Genomic DNA, 24,558 nt, shown 5'->3' with positions numbered 1-24,558 from the left:
TCGGTCGGCTGATGAGCATGGTCAGTCGACTGATAACCTCATAAGTCGACTGGTCAGTCGACCAAAACGAAACATAAACTTTTGATGATTGCAGGCAGTTTCATCAGTCGACTGATACAAACCATCAGTCGACTGATAACAGGTTGTCAACCTGGATTGAATAGTAAAAATGAAATTCAAACCTCTTTTAAAAACATCAAATAAATTCAAAAAAATATAAAACTTTGGGAAATGATTGTAAACATGATAATGAACATGTTACAAAAAGAATTTTTTAATTTGCATTCCCCATTTGTAAAATCTTATCATTTTACAAAATCACATAAGTATGAATATATTGAAAACTTGATTTTGCCAGAATGACTTAAACAAAACTTTAAAACACTTTAGAATGGATTTATAGACTTATACAAGATATGAAGATAGTGTAAATAAGTCTTCAATCCATAAACATAATATTTTGCAAATTCAATAGAATATGAAGCATATAAATGTGAAAATGAAGATATATATTGCTTCATATCTATATAGCTAAAACAAAACAACTTGTACACATAGAAAACAAATAAGTATTATATATCTATTTGTTTGCAAAAACGTTTGTGGATAAAACACATAAACCATTAAATTGTGTGTGTATAATATCGAGCTTAAGGTATTAACACACAAATTATAAACCCTAAACTAATTTACCCAAGCTTGATAGATCTTCATTATGCTTGACTTGGTTAACATGGAAGAAGCTTGAACTTGGATCTTGACTAGTATGCATAGGCTTCATTCCACTATTCCGCCAATCCGCCATTTGATGTGATCGTGTAGGCTCAATCCATCCAACCTCCAACATATTGTTTGTCTAAAATATCTAATAAGAAAATATAAACACTAAATAAACAATATTAGGAATTATTTGTCATCATTAAAACAAGATTAGAAGATATAGGCTCATAACATGAGACCTAACAAATACTGTAGTATTTAAAAATCGAGATTGTTGTAGTGCTTTGTACGGTGTTCACGAACCAGTTAAAAGTAATGTAAGGAACCAATATGCAATTAGGAAATCTTTTTCCCTCTCCAAAACCTCCGGTTTTGACAGAATCTCAATTAAACCGCAATTAAAAGGTGGCGGAGGAAGAGAGAAAGAGGGCTAGGGTTACAATCACCGCGCCCTCTCCCTCTCATCTCATCGTTCGCTCCTTTTTCTCTCGCTCTCTCATGGTGGAAAATGGATATTAATTAACGTGAACTCTCCGTCTCCCTCGTATTTCTCTCCTTCTTGCCTTCGGTAAAATCGCGTGCTAGGGTTTCTGTTTACTCGAATTCTCAGGTAAAATTCGTGTTCTTTATCTTTATTTAAACGAAGTTCTTTATATTTTCTGTTGTTGGGTTGAATTGTCTTGCGAAATTCCTTATACCTTTATTTACACGAAAGAGGGCTGTTGCTGTTTAAAGCTCCGAGCATCCCTATCGAATCTCAAGTTATCTCTTTCTCTCTCTCTTCGATCAATGGCAAATAATTTTGCCGTTTCCCCTGAAATTTGAGCTCAATATCATAACTAGGGTTTTCGTTTTCGACCCATAAACCCTAACAATAAAAGTGGTTAGGGTTTAGGGTTCTCTCTATTTCCTCTTGTGAGTTGTTGAAATTTTAGAACTTTCTCATTTCCGATCAGTTTATGTTTAATGAAGTTGTGTTTCCAGTACAAATGTTTAGTATGTCCACCATTTTGTTGGAAAATGAATATTTTATTTATTTATTTATTTTTCGATGACGGAAATCCTAAACTAGCACTTGGTAGCAAACATTCAGTGTTTCTGTGATGCTGGAATAAGGATTACTAGGTTTTGCGAAGGCCATGTTCTATTGGATATGACATTTTTGTTTTCGTATCTGCATATGGCAGTGATACCCCGACACGTCTTTTTTGGTCCCGTATCCATGTCAGGTACGTTTTGGGTGCGGATCCATACCCAAACGGCTGGGACACGGCGATTTCACGAGTGAGGGAAAAGAAAAGTTACGAACCTGAAATTTTGAAAATTCGGACCAATCAGGTACGCTATTTGAGCCCAATAACCCAAACCCACTTGAAATACCCAGTCCTCCTTTCCTCTTTGAAGCGATTTTGCCTTACCACGTTAGAACCCATCAATGGAAGCAACGACGGAAGATAGATCTCAAGGCCTCGGGTGAATTGCAGCGCCTCGACGACGGAAATCAGCTCCTCGACGAGGAAATCAGCGCCTCGACGACGAAATCAGTGTCTCTGCTCAAAGAAAAGGTTTGATTTTTAGGGGTTTTAGGGTTTTGTTTTTGTTGTTTCTCCTTTTTCCTTTGAGCAACTGATGAAGATGAACTGAGCAAATTTGGGGCTCGTTTGGCTTTAGGGTTTTTCCTGGACATATTCTCCTTAATAAAGTGTTTAAAGTTAGGGTTGGTTTGGCTTTTCCTGAACAAATTTGGGGGTTGAAGTTTGTTTTCAGTGTTTTTTTATAGGTTTCATTGTTAATGTGTTTTATGTAGTTTCTTATTTATAATCTCCACTTTACATAACAAAAAATATGAAAATGTAATAGATATTTAATTCAATATTGATCTAAAGTTATTTTATATATATACAGCCGTGTCCCCGTACCCTACTTTTTACAAATTTGCTGTGTCCCATACCCGTACTTGTACCCGTATCTTGGCAACATAAGCATATGGTATACATATGCAAAGATGTAGTTTTCATAACTATATATATTCATACCTGTTGAGTTGAACATTGATGTGAATCATATGAGAGGAAAGTAAATCCGAAGACATATCTGATACGTGAGAATTTGATAAAACTCAATGGTCTATGGATTAGTTACAAGTCAGTATCCTAAGGTATGATGTAACTACACATGATCTTGGAGTCTGTATATCTACGGCAATGACCCTTAGATTGTAATTGTAATTACAGAGGTGACCTTGGAGTCTGAACAACAAGCAACTCGTAGGGTTACCCGTGTAAATACAATCAGTAACCTCAGGGTTACCCTTGTAGGTACACAAACTCCAGGGTCACCGATGTAATTACACCTGACCATACCTCGGCTTGTAATTAATCCAAAGTACATATTATATAATACACAAATTTGCAAATAAAATTTCTCAAATCGCAGATCCACTAACACATGAATGTTGGGGATAAAGATACAACCTTTAGGGTTTAATGCGTAAAACCTTTTAGCGAAGGAGAGACAAAACACAAGAATGCCATGTGCCTCTGTGTTTTGATTATACTGGAAGGACCATCACCTCCACTCCACAATACATAATAACTGTAGGCCTCTTTCTTATTTTCTCCTGTCTGTTCTTCTACTGCTGGCTCACTTCACGACCTTGAGGAGTGAGTTCTCTTGCTTCTTTCCTATTAGGAAGTTAGGTAGGACTCATTTTCTCTGTAGTTGGTTTGATCTTAAGCTATATTCTGGAAGTATTCTTGATATCCTGTTGTTTGTAAAAGAAATTTCAGTTTGCTTTGACCTTTTTTTAATTCCTACGAAGGCTACCAATTATATAGCTTTCTTCTCTGAAACTTGCCGATAATTCTTGTGATCATGAACAGGGCATTAACTCAATCAGGTTGACAATGGAACATTTTTTGGGTTAATTTTTTTGAAAATAACCTGTAAATATTTGTTAACATAGAGTATTCCTCCGTAGGTATGAATCTTTTCCTCAGAAATATCTGCCACGAAGTTTTGGTTATTGTGTATTGTGTAATATAACCATATATGACTTATTTGCAGGCCAGTTCCTAATATGAATTCATTGAGAGGGGGATTTCTTAAACGCATAAGAGGGATCTCACTGCAGTCTAGATCACTTGGTAAACTATTACTTTTATCTCTGGATACTTGTCTTGCTTATATCTAGTTGTCATACTCTTTTTATAACTAAACTTTATGACTTTGCTTGGCATTTTCATGTGCATATGATTACGTAATTGTTAATGTTTAAGGGTAAATAAAGTACTTTGGTTGGGTTTTGCATCAAAATGCTGTAATTAGCCTTCTTATGATTTATTTTTATGTTAGGAATATCACTATTACCTAAGCAATTTCCCTTTAAACGGTATCGACTATGAGGCAGATGTCCTCTAAGGATTTTGAAATCGAGAAACAAGTTTAGAATGTTTAACTTGGAATCTTTTGTACATATAGGGCTCAACAGAGTGTTGCAATCATGGTATAGCACCACAACATTTGATGAATCTGATGTAAACAACGAAATAGAGGATGACGATTTTGCGACTGGAAAGAAAGAATTAGAGCCTCAGGGCGTAGACCCCAAAAAGGGATGGAATTTCAGAGGTGTACATAAGGTACTTTTGTTATTTGCATATCTTGTGAAGTTAAAAATGTTGTCTTTGTCATTTGCAGCTACGGTTCATTTCTTTTTCATTCTCTTGAAGGCATTTCGTACTTAGAGTGTCTTTGACGCTGAACAGGCAATCATCTGTGGAAAAGTTGGCCAGTCTCCTGTCCAGAAAATTTTGAGAAATGGGCAAACAGTGACAATTTTCTCTATTGCAACTGGCGGTATGTATGACCAACGAATCGTTGGAGGTGCACACTTGCCTAGACCAGCTCAGTGGCATCGAATTGTTATACATAATGAATACCTTGGAGCATATTCTGTTCAGCAACTGATGAAAGAGTATTTTCTCTGTGTTACTCAACCACTCATTGTTTTGGGGAAAAAATTAGTATTCAAACAATATTAATGCTTTTCACTTAATCAAATTTATTTCTCTCCTTACCCTGACCTTTTCATGCCTTTTGTAGCTCTTCTGTGTTTGTTGAGGGGGACATTGAAACTAGAGTCTACAATGATGCCATCACCGGTCAAGTTAAAAGTGTACCTGAGATATGTGTGCGTCGTGATGGTATGTTAAGAGCATTCCTTTTTATCACAATATAACATGTTGCTACTTGTAAATGACTACATTTTCTTTACTTCCTGGATTCTTTATAGTCAGTTGCATTTAGACATAGAATTTAAGGGGAAGAACGTAATTAATGATGCTGGTTAATATCTACACCAGATGAGTATATGTTCTTCGAAGTTATCCTACAGTGGAATGCTCAACATGTTAGCTTTTTGTTTAAACTACATAATCAGAGGAATGATTTCAGAATGCCAAAATCTTTTAAATGATGGGGAGACTTGTATCTCAGGATGAGAATGAAAAATAATAGCTCCATTTGACAAAGGAGTAGTAAAATCAAATTATTAGTCTATGTAAACTTTCCTGCAATGATCTCAGATCTCATAAAGGAGTTGAATTTTGTGCATTTACAGTCCCTATAAGGCCCAGAGGAGTATCCCATTTTCTGATGTATTTCTATCTTCATGTCTTGTTCTGATAAAACAAATCCATTGAAGAAAAAGCAAGGAAAAAAACTGTGGTATGCATATGAAATTTACATTTGTGGTAAGCAAGGAAAAACGGTGGTAGGTCACTTGAATTTTTCATTTGGAATCTGTTGGCATATTTGAAAATAAGATTCCAATTTGTGGAATAGTCTACTATAATTTACTATCTTTTCAAGATGGTAAGCTTGTCGTAGTTTATATATAAACTAAGTGAAGCATATAATTTCTATGAATAACCTTGCCAACATAATAAGAATAACAAAAACGCCTCTATCCCAATTTTTGGAGTCAGTTACATGAATCCTATTTTTCCATTATATTGCATTAAGGTCCATCTCCTCTGTTAACTATTTATGTATGCTACTTTTATTGCTTCCAACCAGGTTATCATAGATCTACTTCTCCTCCACCTTGCCTTATTAAATGTAATCTTATTGCTTGTTCTAATTGGCGCATTTTGTGTCCTTCAATGCACATGATCAACAATCGCAATTGTTTCTCTTATTTTATCCTCAATATTAGAAAACTGACCTCCTACTAGTGCGCTGTTGTCCTATGATTTCTATCTATTATTGTATGTCCGCAAGTCCATTGTGACATTATCATTCATGCTACACTCAATTTTTGCACTCATTGTTTCTTAATTGCCCAACATTGATCCACAATGTGTTACCCATGTATAATAATTTTACTATTTCATCAATTTATAGGATTTATCAAAGTCTTTACCAATGCAAAGATACACGAAGACTAGGAATGGACAAATGATAATGGCATGGGTTAGTGAAGAAATAGTTACAATAATGGAGCCATATTTGAAAACAAAAAAGAGATGAAAATAGATCCGGTGGATAGGGATTATGTCACGAAAGTCATTTAACACAGTTAGCTCTTAACCATAGTTGTGGGAGAGTTGCTGTCCTTCTGGATGAAAATTATGATATACAAACTTTTAATGGGTGAGGACCTATATTGCTGGTGGGGCCGTGGGGGTGAGGGTGGGGGACAATATCCTTATGTGGATTGTTAAGAATTTATATCCAATTAATTCTTTTTTCTTTTAGGATTGTTTGCGTCGAAAATTAGTTTATTTGTTGAACTCATTACAACTCGTTTATCGAATACAATGAATTCTGAGAAACAATTTTTTTATAAGACTTCTCATTACAAACAAACAACTTCGTAGAAACACACGCATGAACGTTTATCGTTCGCTGCTTGCGTGAGATCTTTGCCTGTGTCGAAGGTGCGTTAGCCCGTGGACGATCGAATCACAGATCCAAGTTGAATCGTGAAGAAGGCTTAAGGTCGATGTTTCATTTTAGAAACAAGGACAAAAGTGAATATCTTAACAAGGTAAGATAAAACACTCTTCTCAAGATCAAGTCAAAACTTAGATCTCGAGGAAACGCCGAAGGCTCTTGGAGATTCTTGAAAACAATGAAGACTCTCTCTTGCTCAAAATTCATCACATTGCTTAAGTCTCTGCTCTCTCTCTTCCTTGGTATGCTCTGTCCTCATCAATAGTGGTCCTAGGGGGTATTTATAGCTCATAGGAGACGTAACTGAAGTCTGGAGTTGAAACAAAATAAGTCGACAAAATCCTTATTTCCGAGACAGTCGCGGCTGTCTCGGAAACATGGTTCGTTCCTGTCCATTTTGTAACTGTTCCCACTACGTTTTAATGCTATTATTTCAACAGTTATTGGCGTGATTTTCGTTTGTAACGTATCCCCCACGATTATGGATGGTCCCCAGCAGTTATGAAGCCACATGGGTTGCCCAAAACTCGAGAAAATCGTCACTAAGTCCACTATAGTTTTTAAGACAGTTACACGTGTCTCGAAAACTATTATTTGCTTTCATAGCTTCCGAGACAGTTACAGCTGTCTCGGAAACTATGAGTCTTCTCATAGCTTCTGAGACATGTTTTGTGCCCCGAAACTTGTATGATGCGCTTCTTGTGCATCCCTTAGTTGATCTTTGGCTTTGGATCTTCTGTAACCCAGATGATGACGTTTATCGCCTTCTTCACCTTGAGCTATGTACGGTAATCCATAGGCAATTTTTGACGCATATAGATTCCCCCTCCAAAGTGTTCCAGTCTCATTTTTTCATAGAGGAGGCTGAAATACTTTGGATATGATACGCCTAGCCTTCAATTCTTTGACTTCTTCAGCTTTCAGTCTATTCAGTATTTTGTCGAATAGCTAAAATTTTTCGGTACTGTGTTTATCGTCTGACCGTTGTCGAAATCTTAAACTGAAGCTGTTGTGTTGATTTGTGAATTAGCTCGTGTTGTTGAATCGACGATGAACTGATCATCTTGGTTGGGAATTCGTATCTGAATTATGATTGAACTCCCAGGGATTATCCTTGGTCTTGGAATTGATCTGCTCCTTGTTTCGACAAAGTTATCGACGTGTTGACTGGCGTCGACCTTCATTGCGATCAAAACACAGTTTATACTCGTACGTTAACTAGAGTCTACACAGTTTAGGCTTTTAAGGTGTTGGAGCGGGGAGAATCAATTTATACTCATGTACTCATTGGAGTTTTTGGGAATCAGTTTAACCTCATGTACTCGTCGGAGGTTCAAAGAAATGCACTTTATACTCGTATACTCATCGCAGTATGGGAAGAGCAAACTGAGAATACATCGGAGGCTCGCCAAGTTGAGCTCTTTGTGCGAGATTTGATTGTAGGACCAGCTGTAGATGCTGATACAACTATTATCTCTGAAGCTACCCCAGACGCTCGAGTTACAAGACCAACTGACGAAGCTGATGCGTCAATGACTATTAAAGCTGATTGAAGATGAGGTCTGTACAAGCTTTATGAAGAGAAGCTCTCCGAGTTAGAAGAGCGAATCCGTCATTACAAGCTGTTCATTATAGGATTTTTGGCAAATCCTCAGCCATTAACGGATTTGATGAGTTTTTATTGACTATCGTTTGAGTTGGGCTAGCATGTAGATTGTCTAAGTCCGTTCTACATATAACGTTGTGCTAAAAGAATGAATTTGTTTAGACTTCGTGCTATGATATTAAATACATAGACTTTATCGTTTTTATGGGAACGCACCACACGATAACGCATGTTAGGCGTATGTTTATCTCTAATTAGGGATCGAGATAATGTCCCCCATGCGTGTAAGACATGGATTTTGGTTAGATTGTCTTCTCTTGGGGCAAAGACGAATCTGGTGCTGGAGAGAAAGAATTTTATATTTTATCTCTAGGTCTTCTCTTAGGGTAAAGATGAACCCGGTGCTGGAGAGGAAGAATCTTATATTCTATCTCCAGGTGTTCTCTTGGGGCAAAGACGAATCCGGTATTGGAGAGGAAAAATCTTATATTCTATCTCCAGATCTTCTCTTGACGCAAAGACGAACCCAATGCTAGAGAGAAAGAATTTTATATTCTATCTCCTGCTACAAAAGAAACTCAAAGCGGGATCTCCACTTCGAGAATCCTGAAGGTGAAATTAAGAGAAGAATCTCCACTTCGAGAATCGAAAAGATCCGGATAATTCTAACTTTTATAGGATTGGTTATCCAAATCTGAAGATGAATTTTTCATTTATCGAGATGAAATTTCGACTTCGGCCCTAACTTTTTAAATATTTGACCAAGCGGGAATTTGAGACGATCCTAATTGTTTAAAGGTTTGATCGTTCAATTTGAATGAACCTCTCGTTCGTAGAAGGAATCGAGAAGGAATTTTAGCTTTGGCCCTAACTATTTAAATATTAGACCAAATAAGAGTTTAATTGTATAAATGTTTGATCGTTTAATTTGAAAGGACCTCTCGTTCATGGAAGGAATCTAGAAGATATTTTGGCTTTGACCCTAACTTTTTAAAGGTTTGACCAAGTGAGAGTTTGAGACGAGCCTAACTGTTTAAATATTTGATCGTTCAATTTGAGTGGACCTCTCAAACATGGAAGGAATCGAGAGGGGATTTTGGTTTTGGCTCTAACTGTTTAAAGGTTTGACCAAGTGAGAATTTGAGACGACCTTAACTGTTTAAAGGTTTGATCGTTCAATTTGAGTGGACCTCTCGTTCGTGGAAGGAATCGAGAAGGGATTTTGATTTTGACCCTAACTGTTTAAAGGTTTGACCAAGTGGGAGTTTGAGACGATCCTAACTGTTTAAATGTTTAATCGTTCAATTTGAGTAGACCTCTCGTTCATGGAAGAAATTAAGAGGGGATTTTGGCTTTGGTCCTAACTGTTTAAATGTTTGATTAAGTGGGAATTTGAGACTAACTATTTAAATGTTTGATTGTTCAATTTGAAAGTGGACCTCTCGTTCATGGAAAGAATCGAGAGGGGATTTTGGCTTTGGTCCTAACTGTTTAAATGTTTGACCAAATGAGTAGTAGGAGCGGGGTACAAATAACAGTGAGAATGTCAATTTGTACAAAATACTCATTGGGGGTTTTAGGTGTCAAGTGATAAGATCCTGACACGGAGGGGTTCGATAATTGCCACGGATCAGTAGATTGAAATTTTAGATGTCGTGTCAGGATTTAAATAGTGGGAGTTTTAAAGGCTTAGACACAGTGGGAGTTTGAATGGATTTAACCGTGAAGAATTTTGGTGGACTCACCGTTAATTAATTTGATCAGTGATGGATTTTGTGGTGGAAGATCGTGAATCATTAAGCACTTCACAGTTACACCCTGAGAGTTTCGTGAGGAAAGATTGACCATATACAGTCGTTGAATTTCATCTCAACGAAAGAGTGCTCCGAAAGTCACAGTAGGAGGGTTTTAATCATCTTGGAAATAATTAAATAGCCACAGTGAGAGGTTCTTAGTCATGATTAAGAATGAATTATTCTGATGATTGGTTTTCACATTGAATAATCGGTTTTACGTTATCCTTAAGAATACCATGTATAGTATTCTCCAGAAACTTCTCATTGGAATGCATTGAGGTATTTCACCCCTAGCTCTTTGGCAAACCTGAATCTAATTGTATTCGGTCATATTATCGGATTATCCTTAAGAACATTAAGAGTAATATTCTCCAGGAACTTCTCATTGTTGGAAATAAGAGAAGCAGTTTATTCTCATATACCCATTGGAGGTTGGAAAAATAGTTTATACTCGTATACCCGTTGGAGTATGTTGATAAGCAGTTTATACTCATATACTTATCGGAGTCTTGGAGAAACAGTTTATACTCGTATACTCTTTAGAGTTTGGGAGAAGCAGTTTATACTTGTATACTATTCGGAGTATGGGAGAAACAGTTTATACTCGTAGACTCTTCGGAGTATACACCGTTCTCATTTGGCTTGTTTCGTTGTTATGATGTCGGCGTCAATCAAGGCTTGGATTCTGTTTTTGAAAAGCGAAGTAAGTCTTAGTGGGATGAAGAACCCTCCTGTGGTACACACAGTATTTAGGGTCTGAACTATTGTTGGCTTCTTCCTGATTTTTAATAGGTTACAGCTCAATTTTGCCGTTGTTCAGGAGATACTTGAAGATGGTTGGAACCTCATCGTCCTTGAAGGAGTACCGTTGTGTTTGAGGCGACTGTTATAGTGATTGTTGTCGCGATTGTTGCTGTAATATTTGATTAAAGTCGACAGCAGTTGCAAGTGCTGTCGATTGGCTTCTCTCAGCCTTCTTTCTTTTGGGTAGCGTTCGACATGTTCACCGCGTAGTTTTAACTCCTTCCATGTTTTGGATGGCACGATCCTCAGGGCTTTCAAGACATTAATGGAGAGATTGTTGTGGCATGTCTGCAAGATGAACTCCGTGACAGGATCCCTGCAATTCATTGTCTTGTTACAGAAGCGTTTGACAAAGCTGCCAACTGACTCACCGTCCTGCTGCTTCTCATCCAGAAGAGTTCCGATCGACACTTCAGTGTCATCGTCGAAGAAATTGTTGAGGAACGAGCTTTCCATATCGTCCCAGCAGTTGATGCTTCCCGACTTGAGACGTCGATACCAATCGAAGACCGTCCCACGAAGGGTGCCCACAAATGACCGAATCATCAGGGGTTCATTCCCGGAGATCACTCCCAGGCGGGACTTGAAATAAATTAGGTGTTGAGTGGGTGAACCTTTCTTGTCAAACGGCGTGAAGTTAATTAGATTGAATTTCATCGGGTACAGGATTGAATCTTACTCTCTTGGATATTGACACAGAATGCCAGTCCTCTTCACTTCTTGAGTCAACACCAAAGCATTAATTTTGCTTTCGAGCTCTTTCATTTTCTTGTCTTTACCCGTATTTTTCTTCGGGGGATGCTGAGGAGGCTCGATTGGACCACTCTCAGTGTTATTGTTGTTGGGTGATATGTCGGCAAAGATATGTTCATCCACCTCTGAGTCACTATCGACTGTATTTGTTTGAACATGCGTGGCATTGCGCCGGCTAGACTCAGCTCGTTGACTAGGCTCAGGTTGTTGATGAGATTGCTGAGTCTGCAATTCTCTCATCTGTTACATAGTCAACTCCATCTCCATTCTCATCTCAGCTCTGATTTCTTCTTGTTGCTTAGCCAGAGCTTCTTGTAGCATCTGAGCTAATTGGTCAGGTGTGATGGTGAATGTCTCCTTAGCCTGTCTTACATTGGACATCGTATCGTCGGAGGCGACTGCGGAACAAGTATCGGAGAGCTCCTTATCTGATGACAACCCTTCATGCATTCTTCTATAATCTCTGCGTCTGATAGCTCCTAACTGGAGTCGAGACATTCGTTGAGCAATTCTTGGATTGACTTTTCCTCCCGGGAAAAGTCGGGATTTGAGTCACTTAGAATGTCGTTTAGACTTTCCTTTATCAGCTATGTTGATGATGACTTCAGGGAAGTCGTCATTTTGGACAGCTGATCTTCTCTTACGGAAGCGTCTTGGCTTTGGCTTCAACGTTTCGGTGGAAAGTCTCTGGAACACCAAGACTCTTTGCGGGATGGTTTCTCTCTTGGAGCAATCACATTCCGACAATACCGCTCTAATGAGTTGCTCACAGGAACAATGAGAGCTCATTTCTCGGACAATCCTTTTTCGAGATTTGTTTACACCCCCAGCTTGATAGTACAACTCATTGATATGATTGCCGGAGCACCATGTTGTCTGTTGGTGTGACCTCCCAGGTATAACGCTGTATTTTGACGGACACGTCTTCTTCTGGGAATGTAAAGCCTTGTTGGCATTCTTTGGAGTCACGTGTTTAGAACCACCCCCTTGCGAGTGTGGAGTATTAACGGGCTCCTGGACTTCGACACACCCCCCCAGTCGAGCGGTGACGGGAATTCTCCTGTGCATGGCGCACGAACAAGTACACTGAGGTATCCCGGTTTGTTTGGAGGCGGCGGGACACTCTTGCGCAGCAGTTGGCTTGATGTGAGACTGTGCACGACTCCCAGTCTGAGAGGCTACTTGGGTTTTGATCATCAGGTTCAAGCGCTCTCTCATCGGTGCTTTGCCTCAATCTACGTGTCGAGGACCAAAGCGATTTGCAACCGTGATTTTGATCTTGGAGAGGTCAGGGCTGACCCGAAGCTTTACTGGATGCAAGGTTGGAGCAACTGTGGAGGCTGGACCTGGAACGGACGTCGACGGAGGCGAAGAGCGGCCGCGGGAGTTCCTGTTTAGGCGAGACAGAGGGAAGTCCAAACTTTGCAGGACTTTGGTGGTTCTTTGGCCATCTCCTCCTTCATAAGAGCGTGAGTGTGTGCGACACGTGTACGATGTTTTTTGATGCGCTCTTCCCTCGTCAAACGAGTCCTCTTGACGAGAACCCACTATTCGGTCAATGACTTGGAGGATGTGTCAGAAACTTGATGTTGACGTGATTCAGTTGCACGACGCATCCTAAACTCCAACTTCACGTAGTATTGAACCCCATCGACCTGTTCTAAGGCCTTAGCAAGCTAACGAACAAGACGTTGGCGTTGCTTTTGACGAGCCCTCTTCGTCAGAGTTGGCGAACTTCGATCAAACGACTCCTTAACTGGGGAGGAATTATCGTGAGCAGAGCTTTCGGTTTTGAGGGTCGTCGGGATAATGTTGCGAGAGGAGGTAATGAGGACAAGAAATGACAATATTTGATTAGTTCATATATTTTTGAATTTTGAAATTTAAAATTTAAAATTTGAATTTTAAAATTTAGTTTAATTTTGGTTGAGTGATTTGAGGGATTGTTGTTTGTTTCTATTTTTATTGTACGATATGTGCACGTAGTTTTTTTTTATAAATAAGGTTGTATGAGACTACTGAAAATCAATGAATTGTTGAAAATTGAAATAAAATTTGAGTTGGCTTAATTTGGGTGTGAAACCTAGGCCTCGGGTGTGAAACCCTAGGCCAATACATGTTCCTCTTCTTCTAGCCATCAAATCTCTATCTTCTCTCGTTCAACTGTTCATCTCACAACCTCGCTGTCCCCACCCCTTCTCTTCCACAAGCTGTCGATCTCTCCCTGCTCTCCTTACCTTCGAGCAGCCGTTGTTCCCGCCTCCGTAAGCCGTCAAAACCATCTCAACAGTCGTTGATTTCCCTCCGTCCTCCACTCATCTTTGAGCCGCCGTTTATTTCATCTTGACGTCGCTGCCGGCCTCGTCCCGACGCCCGCCACCTGCATTGACTCGACGACTACCCATGAGACATCGCACCGCCCTCATCCCGTCGTCGCGTCGTCATCAGTTCAACACTGTCGCACTCGTCGTTATCGGATCTCCGCCTCATCATCACCGTTCAGTTCACCGTTGTCGTCGCACCACCTCCAGAGGTCTCACGTCGAGTCTGTTCAGACCGACGAATGTTTTCTTTTCTTTCGTCCCTTATTTTTCTGTTGATTTCATTTTGTTAGTTAATTGCATGAATAATACGTCTCTAAACTCTTGTCTTATATTCATTGCGTACATTATAATTGTGAGTTAAGAGTATCTGAACATGTGACTGCTTAAACTTGATATTGATCTTAGCTGCGTACATTATAATTGTGAGTTAAGAGTATCTGAACATGTGACTGCTTAAACTTGATATTGATCTTAGAACTTGCGAAAATGATAATTGATACTTAAACTTGATATTGATCTTAGAACTTGCGAAAATGATAATTGATATTGCGATTAAATTATTCAAGATTGGGATTGTTTATGACTATCGTTGCAAATCTTGTTAAAATCCATTTGCACATTAACTGTTTTAGATTAAATTTCCTGCCTAAGATCATGAATTTTGGCGAAACAGTGCGTTGTTTGATTTAGATCGCTGATTCCGATGGACCCCCTCTCCCGTTTCGCATCATTTTTGGTATCAGAGCATGGTTCTAGGGTAGGAAATTTTTATTTTTATTTTTTAGATTAGTTGAGTCTTTTATTTGAAATTAAAAAAAATCTTATTCATCTCATTTAGCTGTTTGTGCACACCATTCATCTCATCTAGTTGTTAGTGCATTCCCACTCGCACAGATTTATCCTATCAATTTAGGAGAGTCAAGTAAGTCAACTAGTGAGTCAAGCATGTCAGGCAGTATAAATCCCGAATTCTCCGAACTACTTAAGCAAACCACTAAGTTAAATGGACAAATAAGTAACTTAACACATGAGAGCAGAGCTACCCACGAGACCCTGAATAACACCAACGAGAGACGTGCTAGGTTAGAAGAAATACGGGTTACAACTCCGCCACGAGGTCAAGGCTATGGATACCCACCTCAATATCATGAGTACATTGTTCATCGACCCCCGTCTCAACTTGTGCTTGATCCACTAACCTTTGATGGTAAGCTCGATCCACAAACTTTTTTTGACTGGCTGAAGAGCATGTATCGTTACTTTGATTGGTACGCCCTGACGGAATCCCAGAAAGTCAAGTTTGCCACAATGAAGCTCATTGGACCCGCCTGTCAATATTGGTCCAACTTTGAAATGATAAGGCATATTAGAGGTGAATTACCAATTTTTACTTGGCGAGAAATGGTCGATGAACTAAAACGGAAATATCTTCCGCCATCGTTTATTTATAGATTGCTAGATAAGTAGCATTGTCTTACTCAGGGAGTCAAATCTGTAAAAGAGTACGTTGCTCAATTTGATGAATTGTTTACTCGATGCAGCACCATTGAATCAGAGGCACCGATGAAAGTCTTATCAAAATTTAGAGCTGGATTAAGAACCGACCTCCAAGCCGAATTTTTTGCTAGAAGAGTAAACACCCTTGAGAGAGCTTACGCCTTAGGTCAAGATTTAGATGAAACCAAATTCCATCAATCTCATAGGGCTCAGAATTTTCAAACTCATCCCTCCCAGTCTTCCCGTGCCAATACATATAGTCAACCTCTGAGTCGATCTAACCCTAGTTCTTCCCAGTCTAGAGTCGATCCCAAGGGTCAGAAGTCAGAGAGATCTCTCTCCAAACTTAGCCCAATAATGCAGTGTTACAATTGTCAATGATATGTGCACGTTGCTTCCGTCTGTACAACTCCGTTCAGAGTTAGAATTAATAAGCCACCTATAACGGAATCAAAATCTATTATTAAGGAAACTGTTAACCAGGCTGTAGATCTGACAGAATCTAACTCTGACAAGAAAATCCAGGATAGTATAATTGAAGAACCATGCACTTCCGTTCATTCTGAAACTACTCCTGCAATTGTGAAGTTAATTGATTTTTCATGCAATGACAACACTCTAACTATTCCTCAAGCTACCCCTTTGATCACGGAGTTCACTGATGTTGTCCTTGAAGCTGTTCCTGAAATTGAAACTCCAGCTCCTGAATTCACTTCAGTGATTGAAAACGTTGTTGATATTCCCCACGAAGTCCTCTTGGACCAACATGACACCCAACACGTTCCTGATTTGGTTCCTAAAGTGAGTCACTCAGATATTTGTATGGAAGTTGAATCCCAAATTGAGCATCGTGAGATAGCTACCATATTAGATGTCACACCCTCATGCATTGTTCCGATAGTCACTCACACATACACTGACTATTTTTGGGAATATATAGTAATTAGGGATATAAGTTTGAGCACGAGTGTTTTCATTCTCTCTCATGTTAAAACACGCAAAAACACTCATCCATCATGCATGTGTTTGCACGTTCCTTATTATCACTGCAAAAATAGGAAATTTGTTATGCATATTATTAATGAAGGAACACCTAATTATTCCATTTGATAGAGGACGTCATGCATTTTAGACACTTCGTTGAGTTACATCTGCTATTGATCACATTGTTTGAGTCCGCATTTCATCATAATCATTTGAGTTGATTTACATCATTTTTTTTATTTTGTATTGATTATATATTGGGGAATCAGTGATCTAATTTGAATAAATACATTGCTAACTGAAATATATGATATTGAGTCAGGACCTAATTTAAAACTATTAATGCTAATATTTTAGATGCTTCGGACTTGTCCAATACAGTTTATTTATAGTTGTTTAACATTTGACATGATATTTATGAGCTTTTCTAACTCTTGAACTAATTAATGGCAACATTTATTGATTTGGTCATAGTTCTATTTTCAATATTAAGTGATTAAACAGTTCATAATGTTATTGGTAGTCCACTGATATAAGCTTGATCCTAACCTATTATTTATGAGAGTTCTTTCACTTTACTCCACTTATATATATTCATCCATACAACAGTCAATTTTGATAATATTTTAGATGGTGAATTTACAATGCAATCTAGCTAATGATTTGAGGTGCAAAAAAATAACTGACAGCAGATTAAGATGCATACAGAGTATGTTGAAGATGACAAGTTTCTGCAGCTAACTCGACGGAGTCGAGTTTTCTCCCACCCGGGGAGAATAATGAGGACAAAAAATGGCAATATTTGATTAGTTGATATATTTTTAAATTTTGAATTTTGAAATTTAAAAATTGAAATTTAAAAATTGAAATTTAAAATTTGAATTTTGAAATTTAAAATTTAAAATTTAAAATTTAAAATTTAAAATTTGAGTTTTAAAATTTAGTTTAATTTTAGATGAGTGATTTGAGGGATTGTTGTTTGTTTCTATTTTTATTGCACGTTATGTGCACGTAGTTTTTTTATAAATAAGGTTGTATGAGACTACTGAAAATCGATGAATTGTTAAAAATTAAAATGAAATTTGAGTTGGCTTAATTTTGGTGTGAAACCTAAGCCTCGGGTGTGAAACCCTAGGCTAATACATGTTCCTCTTCTTCTAGCCGTCAAACCTCTATCTTCTCCCGTTCATCTGTTCATCTCACAGCCTCGCTGCCCCCACCCCTTCTCTTCCACAAGCTGTCGATCTCTCCTTGCTTTCCTTACCTTCGAGTAGCCGTTGTTCCCGCCTCCGTAAGCCGTCAGAACCACCTCAACAGTCGTTGATTTCCCTCCGTCCTCCACTCTTCGAACCGCCGTTTATTTCGTCTTGACATCGCTGTCGGCCTCGTCCCGACGCCCGCCACCTGCATCGACCCGACAACTACCCGTGGGACATCGCACCGCCCTCATCCCTTCGCCGCGTCGTCATCAGTTCAACACTGTCGCACTCGTCGTCATCGGATCTTCGCCTCATCATCGCCGTTAGTTCACCGTTGTCGTCGCACCACCTCTAGAGGTTTCTCACGTCGAGTCTGTTCAGACCGACGAATGTTTCGTTTTCTTTCGTCCCTTATTTTTCTGTTGATTTCTCTCACGTCGAGTCTGTTCAGACCGACGAATGTTTCGTTTTCTTTCGTCCCTTATTTTTCTGTTGATTTCATTTTGTTAGTTAATTGCATGAATAATACGTCTCTAAACTCTTGTCTTATATTCACTGCGTACATTATAATTGTGAGTTAAGAGTATCTGAACATGTGACTGCTTAAACTTGATATTGATCTTAGAACTTGCGAAAATGATAATTGATATTGCGATTAAATTATTCGAGATTGGGATTGTTTATGACTATCGTTGCAAATCTTGTTAAAATCCATTTGTCACATTAACTGTTTTAGATTAAATTTCCTGCCTAAGATCATGAATTTTGGCGAAACGGTGCATTGTTTGATTTAGATCGCTGATTTCGATGGACCCCCTCCCACGTTTCGCATCAGGAGGCCTCAGCAACAATTAGGCGAGAGTCTTCACCTTGAGCCTTCTTTGGCGTGTAAGCCTTCTTCAATGGTGAGATCCTCCTGCACTTGCGGGGAGAGGAAGATTTTGATGAAGACGAGGAGAGAGATTCCTCGAACTTAGTTTGGTCGAAATTGTACTCAACCATTGAATCAATTGGGATCTTGATCGGTTGCGACATGACGGTCTTGGCAGTGAGACCGTCAGCTCCCACTATGGTCGCCAGCGTGTTTGCGTCGGAAATTAGTTTATTTATTGAATTCATTACAACTCGTTTATCAAATACAATGAATTCTGAGAAATAAATCTTTTTTTATAAGACTTTTCGTTACAAACAAACCTAGAAACACACGCATGAATATTTATCGTTCGCTGCTTACGTGAGATCTTTGCCTGTGCCGGGGGTGCATTAGCCCGTGGACGATCGAATCACCTATCCAAGTTGAATCGTGAAGAAGGCTTAAGGTCGATGTTTCGTTTTAGAAACAAGGACAAAAGTGAATATCTCAACAAAGTAAGATAAAACACTCTTCTTAAAAACAAAGAAGACTCTCTCTCTTGCTCAAAATTCATCAAATTGCTTAAGTCTCTACTCTCTCTGCCTTGGTATGCTCTGTCCTCGTCAATAGTGGTCTTAGGGGGTATTTATAGCTCATAGGAGACGTAACTGAAGTCTGAAGTTGAAACAAAACAAGTCGACAAAATCCCTATTTCCGAGATAGTCGCGACTGTCTCGGAAATATGTTTCGTTCCTATTCATTTTGTAACTGTTCCCACTACGTTTTAATGTCATTATTTCAGCAGTTATTGGCGTGATTTTCGCTTGTAACGTCTCCCTCACAATTATGGATGGTCCCCAGCAGTTATGAAGCCACGTGGATCGCCCAAAACTCGAGAAAACCGTCACCAAGTCCACTATAGTTTCCGAGACAGTTACATGTGTCTCGGAAACTATGATTTACCTTCATAGCTTCCGAGACAGTTGTAGTTGTCTCGGAAACTATGAGTCTTATCATAGCTTCTGAGACCTGTTTTGTGCCCCGAAACTTGTATGATGCGCTTCTTGTGCATCCCTTAGTTGATCTTTGGGTTTGGATGATCTTCTATAACCCAGATGATGACGTTTATCGCCTTCTTCACCTTGAGCTATGTATGATAATCCATAGGCAATTTTTGACGCCTACAAGGATGTCGTGAAAAACTCTTCACCGAAGTGTCCTCAACCAATCATGTTTAGTATTTGCTAATGCTTTGCTTCATACTATTTTGCAGCACACAATAATACAAGAATATATCGTTGCATGCACACATAATTCCAAGGGTTGAAAACTGCAGCTGAGCCTGGATCTTTGTGCATGCTATGTTTTGCAACTCGAGGAACTTAATAGATAGAGGGATAACAATGCCCTCGTGAAGTATAGCACTTGTGTAGATGGAAAACATATGGAAAGGAAGCGGCATAATGAAAGAAAATTCCATTAGGTTTTATTTGAATTATCTGGAAAATATCTGTTTCACCTCCCTGCTATATCTTAATTCTAGGGAGGAGCTCCCTCCAATTGTTTGATCTCATTCTTCACTGGTGGCCCAAGCCTTTTCTCTTCTTATCACTATGTTGGCTTAGGTAGTTTTTGTCCCTAGCAAGAATAAGTTATGCTAGCAATTTTCTACTACTTCAATTGTAGTTTCTTGTATTAGTAGTGAGTTTTATTCTATACTTACAGATGAATGAAATGGATTTCTTGATTCAAAATCTATATCACATTTTCTTTCTCACTGTAGGCAAGGTTCGACTAATCAAATCTGGTGATAGCGCTTCTAATATTTCCTTGGATGAACTGCGTGAGTTTTTATTTTACATCAGTTCTATCTTTGTTTCAGCTAAATCCTTTTTATCTTAGTTCTCAAGATGTCCCAAGGTATTTCTTAATTTGCATTATTTTTTTCTTCAATCTTGTGACAACATATTCCTTATATTTGATGGCAGGGGATGGATTATTCTGAGATCCCAGTATAGGTTATAAGTTCCTGGACATATTTCAAGAACTTGTGAAATTTTGATTTCTGACACTCTTCCATGTATCCTTAATCCTTTTGTAATGTATCTTGTTGCTTCAATAGTCGATTGTGGAGGATCAGAAATTTGAGTTAGAGGGATTAGCAATGTGAAATCGGGCATCCTATGAACAATTGGTTGAGCCTGTCGATGAATTTGAGTCGATTTGGAGTCAGGTATTTTCTTTCTTTTACCAATATCCATCACTTTTGTTAGCATTGACTTCTTTAGTGAGAAAGATTGACTCGGTGGATTATGGAAATGGATCGTGGTTCAACAAACAATTGGTGGTGGTTGACGGAAAGGTACGAGTGTAGGTGAGATTGTTGATGGCAAAATAGCCTTACATATGACTGGTTTCTTCCAATAAAAGTGGTTCAGATCTTGGGATTTCTAGCTCATTGCATGTTGGTATTAAAGAGAAATATGCGGAATGCGTATGGATGTAGTGATCCGATTAGGGGGCGTTTCTCTTTCGTTTGGGTTTTTTTTGGTGGTGGGGGGGGGGGGGGGGGGGGATTTATTTCGATGAAAAATTAAGGGTTATTTGCATTTTAATATGTTTAAATTTTATCGTTTTTGATTTTGATATATTGAGCTTTTTCTCAAAAAATACCCCAAAGCTTTGTGGTGTACTTTTACTTCGTTAGCTTATAACGGAGAGTGGGTAAAATATTATTAAAAGTCATCATATTGTATTCCTCTGTGCCCAAGTAAGGCTACGTAGCACTTATGTATCCTATTTTTTTTATCTACTTTTCACTTATATACCCCATTTGTATTTGTTAAGTTTTTTTTTATACTTGCATTTATATACCCTGATTTATTTTTTTAGCACGTATATACACTAAAGTTTTTAAATTTGTCACTTAAATATCTTAAAGTATTTAAATCCGACACTTAAATGCCCCAAAATATTTAAAACTTGCACAAAAATACCCTCAGTAATGCAAACTTGAGGGTATTTAAGTACAAGTTTAAAAAACATTAGGGTTATCTTTTTTGCTACCAAATACAGGCTGGCGTACATAAGTGAAACGTATGTCAAACAATAGGGTATATAAGTGCAGTTTAGCCCCCCCAAGTATTGATAAATTAATGCTCTCTTCTTCTTCCTACTAGAGTACACCATATAATTGTTGTAGCGTTTGTTTCGGTTGTGAATATTGTTAAACAAAGATTGATCTTGCTAGAGTTGAATGCAAAATTTCATTAATTTATATATATGAAGGTGATGAAATGGGTTATCTTTAGTGTAAAATAGCTAGACATGTTTGGCAACCAAAAAATAAATGGAAAATAGACTTAAAATTGCAAAATGGCTTCACTTTTCATTTTTTTTTCTCGTTTAGCACTTGGGAAGTGATTGGAAAGTAAATAGAAAGTGATAGATGCCACATCAGTATTTTAACCCCTTTCACTTTCTCTAATTTATGTTGAAAGTCGATGGAAAGTGAAGAGAGAGGAGCGAGAGAACATAATTTTTAATTATTTTGTTACCTTCAACTTCAAATCAGGTGTCTTTTTTTATTTTATTTTTCTGTTTTTTATTTTTTTTCTTACTCCCTGCAAGTTAACTTCCTGCAAAACTTGAGGAAGACCTGGGTGCATAAAGTTAGGCTTGTCCACACAGCCTGGCCTAGCCTGGATTTTCAGGTCTAGGCCGGGCAAAATGCCCTGCCTGGATCTGGATGCGGGTTCGGGTTTGGACTAAACAGGGCTAGCCATCGAGGCGGCCCTGATTTTTTTGTTTTATTAAAAAAAATTTCCAAAAAAATTGCTAAAAAATTAGATTTTTTTGCAAAAAAATACGGAATTTTAGGGGTAACTAAAATATGTGAAATTTTGACAAAAATTCTATCTCATTATTAATTATTTATAATTCTACAATTTTCAAAGTTCATATAAATTAAATCAATAAAAAATAAATTCTTTATTATTAATTACTAACAATTATAACTTTTTTTGTTGGAAATTATCGCATCCCAGTAGCTAAGTATATCCGAATTAGGTTAGCACCTACTCATATATACTACAATCATTGGCATCTCTTTCCAAAATAACTTATCATTAATTTACTGTTAAAAAATAAAAATTACAAATTACAAATAACTTTCTGTTGATGTTAGATACTTAGCAGTAGGATTTAGGATTGATTTTGAAGAGCATAGGGTCCCTCGATCTCCTTTGATGACTGAACTCCTGATAAAAAGAGAGTCCTACATATATGCAACGCGTTGGGGGACCAGAGTTGGGTTCTCCGATTATTCATCCGATGATCAAGTTAGTTATGATCCGAAGGGGAGAAAGAAACTGATATAGTTCTCTACAAGTGTACAGAAATTGCGTACATTTGGTCAGTAGATGATGTGCGTATTTATGCTGAGTTGATGATGGTAGTTATATAATCTTGGTTGGGTCCATGCAATTGGCTTAGTCAACTGATACGTTTACATATGTCGACATTAGGGGTCCGAGTCACCCTTGTGATTAATGTGACAATGACAGAAGGTTCAAGGCGCTGACATGGTTCATGAGTCCTTAAGACTTTAGGCGAGGATGTAATGATGACTCTAACCGAGCATTTAATAATGGTGATTGGTTGTCGGTGAGGGGTTCGAGAATGATCGGGGTTCGAGAATGACCGCCTTTTGTCTCGGCTATGCGAAAGGGCCGAGAAGTGACACCTTTCGTCTCGACCCTCGAGGGAGACGGGAAGGAACACCTTTCATCTCAGCCTTCGAGGGAGACGAGAAGTCGGTGTGTCTGGGTCGAGTTGGTGTGTAGTCTGCTTGAGACACGTGTCAATTAGTTGAATTTGACTAACACTTGCTTATTTCTATGGCATGACACTTTCTACATTATATTTCATATCGTCAACTCATTCAGTCTATCTTCAATACTACCAATCTCATCGATGCTTTGAGTTTTCTTCTCGTACCTCCACCAAATTTGTAGGCATATTACCGCTTATACAGTAGATGGATCCAACAATGTTCAATGGACTCAATCAAACAACCTGATGTGCTGAAGGCCGATTTTGAAGCTACGGTAGAAATATGCACTTTTAGTAAGTCACAAGCCAAGATGGAAAGTATAATATATGAAACTGTTCCATATACTTTCCACTATTGCAGAATATCAGAATCATCATTATTTTGAGGTTTAACTAAAGATGCAGCTAAATATTGTTCAATTTTAGAAATTTTCCTTGTTGATGATATTGATCCACGACTACTATCCATACATGTTAGTCTCTCTATTCTCGATTGCCTGTCAAAAAACTTACCTTTGCCCCCATCTAAAACTTGTAGAACTTGTAGGTTGAGGTGTGCTTATACCATATTTACCTACAAACTCATTGAATAATCTTTGAAAACAATACTTAATAATGTTATGATGATTAAGAGCTGTAATAGTATGACCGCTATCAGTTTCTATTACCATATTCTCATACAAAAAATTCAACAAACTTTGGAGGCTAATATCCTTTAAGCATGAATCAATAAGAATCCTCAAACAAAAAATAATAGGGATAGATCTGAAATACTTATTAAATTTGCTTTTCATTTCAAATATTCTCTTTGAAAAATAATTATCCATACAATAAGTTTTTTAAAAAAGTTTGAATATTTAAAACTTGTAAAGTAGCTTGAGTAGTTGGATAATAACAACTAAATAATAACATTCATAAAAAACTTGTAGCATCTCTTTTACAAAACCTATAATTACCCACTCATCATCAGTTATGCCATACATATTACCAGAGTTAGGACTAGAAGTGTAGAAAACAACAATATTATTTATAAATTCTTTACACTACATTGCTACATTTAACATTGCATAGGTGGAATTATACTTGTGGGCAACATCTTTAGAATTAACTTAGATTTTATATTTTTTCTTCTATACAATTGTTTCCATCTTCTAAGTTTTTGTTCAGAAGTATTATGAGCATAAGCTATAACCCTAACTTTTTCTATCATTAGTTTAATTTCATTAAATGC

At 38.0% G+C, this 24,558-nt stretch overlaps 1 protein-coding gene across 2 annotated transcripts; it reads left to right on the top strand.

The window, feature by feature from the left end:
- On the top strand, positions 2,092 to 20,950 carry LOC109849467 (single-stranded DNA-binding protein, mitochondrial). 2 transcript variants are annotated; one of them, XM_020419305.1, is made up of 8 exons: positions 2,092 to 2,285; positions 3,787 to 3,866; positions 4,201 to 4,361; positions 4,488 to 4,696; positions 4,825 to 4,925; positions 20,278 to 20,337; positions 20,483 to 20,514; positions 20,561 to 20,950. In XM_020419305.1, the coding sequence occupies exons 2-7, from the start codon at positions 3,800 to 3,802 to the stop codon at positions 20,497 to 20,499; spliced, it is 615 nt and encodes a 204-aa protein (XP_020274894.1). In that variant the 5' UTR covers positions 2,092 to 2,285; positions 3,787 to 3,799; the 3' UTR covers positions 20,500 to 20,514; positions 20,561 to 20,950. The 2 variants fall into 2 exon arrangements, with proteins under 2 accessions (XP_020274894.1, XP_020274893.1); XM_020419304.1 differs by having other exon boundaries at positions 2,094 to 2,285; positions 20,483 to 20,950.

Source organism: Asparagus officinalis, chromosome 7 (assembly GCF_001876935.1).
Source record: "Asparagus officinalis chromosome 7, Aspof.V1, whole genome shotgun sequence".
Lineage (NCBI taxonomy): Eukaryota > Viridiplantae > Streptophyta > Magnoliopsida > Asparagales > Asparagaceae > Asparagus > Asparagus officinalis.
The sequence above is the reverse complement of the archived record's forward strand: the minus strand, read 5'-3'. Positions and strand labels throughout refer to the sequence as shown.